Source organism: Sorghum bicolor, chromosome 1, assembly GCF_000003195.3.
Source record: "Sorghum bicolor cultivar BTx623 chromosome 1, Sorghum_bicolor_NCBIv3, whole genome shotgun sequence".
Taxonomy (NCBI): Eukaryota; Viridiplantae; Streptophyta; class Magnoliopsida; order Poales; family Poaceae; genus Sorghum; species Sorghum bicolor.
Window position 1 is genome coordinate 26,301,398 of NC_012870.2, and position 4,453 is coordinate 26,305,850.

The window sequence follows — 4,453 nt, forward strand, 5'->3', positions numbered from 1 at the left end:
TGGAGTTTTAACAGCCTTTTCAGTCTGTTGTCGTTGTTCAAACAGTACGCTGTGGGTGAGGAGAGTGTTTCCTGTCTCAGGTGTGAGACAGTGTTTTCTTTTGCTTGGCAAACTGGTGCTGTACTGGTTATCTGTCTTTTGACATCAGTTAAAAGGCTGGGGGCGTTTCTGCCCTTGAACTCTAAACAAGAGCAGAGCCATATCATATCAATCTAGGATCATACATACACACATATTCCACATACAGCAGAAATAGGGAAAATTTTATTGCCGGTCATGGCCAAAGGAGTTCAAACAAGGTACAGAAGACATGCAAAAATGAACAAGATGCATGGCATAAATTAATGGAGCGGTGAATAGATAGAAAAATAGAATAGAACCCCCAAAAAAGGGGCCCAAGAGTATTTTTGCTGCTACTGTAGTATATTCTACCGTCCAAACTCTCCAAACAGTATGTCATATCCCACTACGGTACGCGGTGAACTGATGGACGAAGTCTCATCGCTCAGAGGCCCTCCTTGCCATCAGCGGCACGGAGGGAGCCCAGCTGCACGGGCGCCTGGGTGGACACCACCTTGGACGACCCATACGCCGCGATGTCAACCCCCTGGGTCTTCTCCTTCTCGATCTGCTCCTTGATCCAGAAGTAGGTGAACCTCAGCCCATCCTGCACACATTCCAATTTACAGGACAATCAGGAATGGTATTATTTACATTTGTTTATCACCAACATCCCCAGCATGGAGATGGAGGGTACTTCATCAGAATAATTTCAATATATGTGAGATATGTACTACATATCTACAATATCTAGCAAGATGGTGACAATACCTTGAGCTTCATTGTTGGGGCCCAGCCAAGCTTCTCCTTGATAAGGGTGTTGTCAGAGTTGCGCCCACGGACCCCCTCTGGACCAGGGATGTGGTGGATGGGCAGCTTCCTATCCTCAAAGCTCAGCACGATCTCAGCCATCTCGTTCATGCTCACCATCTCATCGCTTCCGATGTTCACTGGCTCGCGGAAGTCTGACTTGGTCAATCTGGACACAATGTGGCATCATACCATGTTATTTCCCCATTGCTACGCAAACATTGGTTTGGTTTGGTATGGTATTTGGATGACATCCAAAGCACACATACCTCAGAACACCCTCAACACACTCGTCGATGAAAGTGAAGGATCGGGTCTGGAGACCATCACCCCACATCTCAAACCTCTCCGTGGATGTCTGAGCCTTTCTGCAGAAGGCGGCCGGTGCCTTCTCACGACCACCTGTTAGAATAGAAAGATAACATTTTGATCAAGTTGAATTATCATCTAACAGTCACAAGTCAGGTTAATGTATGTATGGCTTCAATCACTAAAGAACTGGTAGGCTTACCTTTCCATGTACCAAAAGGGCCGTAAATGTTGTGGAAGCGGCCAACGCGGCACTCGATGCCAAAGTCCTTGGTGTAGTGCTTGCACAGCTCCTCAGTTGCAAGCTTCTCCAAGCCATAGGCGTCTTGAGGCTGAAAGGTAACAGATTCACGTCCAAGGGAATTTAAATTTGAGTACATGAATATGTCTAACAAACAGAAACGTCATTGTATTTCAATAAACACACCTCAGCAGGCCAGGCATCAGATTCCTTCAGGCTCACATTTGTGTCAAGCTGCTTGAATTCAGGGTAAATGCATGCACTTGAAGCGTAGAAGAACCTGCCAGACCAAAATGATATAAAATATATGTGAATATAAATAGATCATGCATAGTTGAGATACCACACTAAGGAAGACAGATGGTTACAGAAAACAGAAACAGTTTTAAAATCACCAGAGTGACCTGCTTGTTTTCCTTAAGGTTCAGTTAGGTTAATGTCAGTATCAACTTGACTACATACAGATCTGGATTGAATAGTAATGGAAAATCCAGCAGCCCAAACAGTATGCTCTGCTTCACAAAGACTAACATGCACAGTAAACATTGTTTATATGTAGTAGCCTGGTTAATTGAAAACAATAATCAAACAACATCAACTATATTGGATGGATGTTATGATTTATTTATGGATGAGACCATAGCATTTACCAGACAGTGAGAAAATGAAGTGGCATACCTCTTCACACCATTGATACGTGCAGCCTCCAGCATGTTGAAACTGATCATGGTGTTGTTGTACATGATCACAGAGTGATTGGACTGGATGAACCCCATGCCACCCATATCAGCAGCAAGATTAAAGACATGGTCGACACCTTGGGTGACCTTCAGACAGTTGTCCATGACCCTGAGGTCAACAAGGTGGAACTCATGGCAGAACATGTCCTCGGTCATGTGCTCATTCTTCTTCCAGTCAGAGGCAATGATGTAATGGCCCTCGCTCTTCAGACGGCGAGCAATGTGGGATCCAATGAAACCACCAGCACCAGTAATCGAAATCCTCAGCTTCTCACTTGGCCAGTAGGGCTCCCTCTCCAGCTCAGCATAGGTGTACTCGCCATAAGCGGTGACGGTCTTCTCGCCGCTCCCCATTCTGTCATTTAGTGACATTTGAAGTAACACAATGAGTATATAAAATAGTTGATTGCATAAGAATTAATCCATTTGTATCTATTTAATATGGATAGACAGAAATGTATAATTGAGACGGCAAGGAACTGCATGGATGCCAAGGCCAAAAGAAGTTAAATGATTAAAGAGAATACTTTTTTTTCTAAAAAAATTGATTGAAGAGAATAGTTGGTGGGAAGAGAAGGTATATGCTACAAACTGCTGTATCGGCCACATCAATTGCTGAAGCCCAGCTCATGAACTACACATCAATTGCTAATGTCCAGCTCATGAATCATCAACGTATAGTCAATGTGTGACATAGATTTGATAAAAAACAAAACAAGATGATACCAAATTACCAGCCAATCATGGGCTCAGGGAATCTTTACAGCAAGTCGTGTATACTGGTGACAAATAAATATTGTCTGATATGGCATCAAGGAATCTGAACGCGCATACTGTAGTATTTATATAAGCTTCAGAGCACCGTTGTAGATCTGGTTGACTTAAACAGAGCACAAATCTCACTAATAATCCCAGGCATTATACAAGGCTATGAGGACGTGCAAATCAAATCTAAACGATGAAATTCTAAGCCTTTTACTTTCACCCTTTCCAGTAGCAGAGTAGCAATTCCAACCATTTCATGATGATAAAAAAAGAGAGAAGGAAACAGAGAACAGAGTTCATTATCATAACTAGACATGACAGGAGGTTATGACTTATGAACGTAGATAAACGGAATTCTAAGCCTTGTATCCCTGATGTTGGCTATATGAGAGTCGCACTTGCCAGTTTTCACAATTGAGTGATTCATCACAGGTAAAAGTACAGAAACCAAGCCGTAAAAAACCCCCTGAATTTCAACTTTTGCAAGAAGAACCGTGCCTGAATCACGTATCTGTGCAGAGACAGCTACCCAGCCGCACCAAAACTACAGTGGGACATGAGAAGCGGATCTTGGCAACCCATGGCGGCGGAAAAGTCAACCGTCGTCCCCCAAATCGAAGCAACGAGGCTGCAGCACGGATTTCACACAACAAAACAGGCAAGCACCATCCTAAGATTCACATCGCAAGGCAAACAAAATAGGATAAATATCAAGATGAACCAGGGCGACAGCCTCGGTACGGCTTCCAAGGTTATTCCTCCACGGTAGTCGGGACCTGGAAAAGGGCGGAGCTATACTACGGAAAATTCTAAAAGATCCCCGCCTTTTCCGACACAACCGAGGGTAAAACCTGCATGCGTGGACTCAGTTCAGCCGAAAGACACATCCGCATCGTGCATGCAAGGGGAGCGGCGCCATTGCTGCCCGGTGGCCGGAGCTGTTGCCGCGCGGAGCCGGGAACCCAGAACCAAAGCCAGCCAGGCAGGCAGCCACCGGGCCGGGACGAGCTGGCGTGACGGAGCAAGGAAGCACACAAACAGAAGGAGATCTAGGCAGGGGATTCGGCGGGTTTACCTCTGCTCTGTGCCTCTGTTGGGGGAGGAAGGGACGGAGGGAGGAAGACGAGACGACCAAGACGCGGAGAGGATAGCAGAAGGAAGGAACGATCTCCAGTGGTGCACGGTGCTTCTCCGAAGGCTGTTGTGTTTGTTTATTTATAGAGAGAAGAAGGGTCACGGGGCCACGGGATTGGGATTGGGGTAACTGCACTTTTGCTGCCAACGAAAAGCGCGATGAGATTGTTGACAGATTTTTTTTTTTTTGTCCCTTCTGCAAAAAAGAAAAAAGAGAATCTTTTTAGTTCGTTCCTACGAGTGCCAGTTTACCTCTGCTATGTGAGGGCGTGTTTAGTTCTCCATAATATGCAATAAAATGTAAAATACCAAATATTTAGGGTTACATTTAGTTACATCTAAAATGTAGAATTTATTCTTTTTATTAGGGTCTCGTAAGATTCTTTTGGCTTTT

At 44.7% G+C, this 4,453-nt stretch overlaps 1 protein-coding gene across 1 annotated transcript; it reads right to left on the reverse strand.

The window, feature by feature from the left end:
* Positions 243 to 4,202, reverse strand: LOC8059467 (GDP-mannose 3,5-epimerase 1). Its single transcript, XM_002467197.2, has 7 exons — positions 4,001 to 4,202; positions 2,099 to 2,515; positions 1,607 to 1,700; positions 1,382 to 1,511; positions 1,140 to 1,272; positions 832 to 1,039; positions 243 to 667 (listed from the first exon to the last, which is right to left on the reverse strand). The coding sequence occupies exons 2-7, from the start codon at positions 2,512 to 2,514 to the stop codon at positions 506 to 508; spliced, it is 1,143 nt and encodes a 380-aa protein (XP_002467242.1). The 5' UTR covers position 2,515; positions 4,001 to 4,202; the 3' UTR covers positions 243 to 505.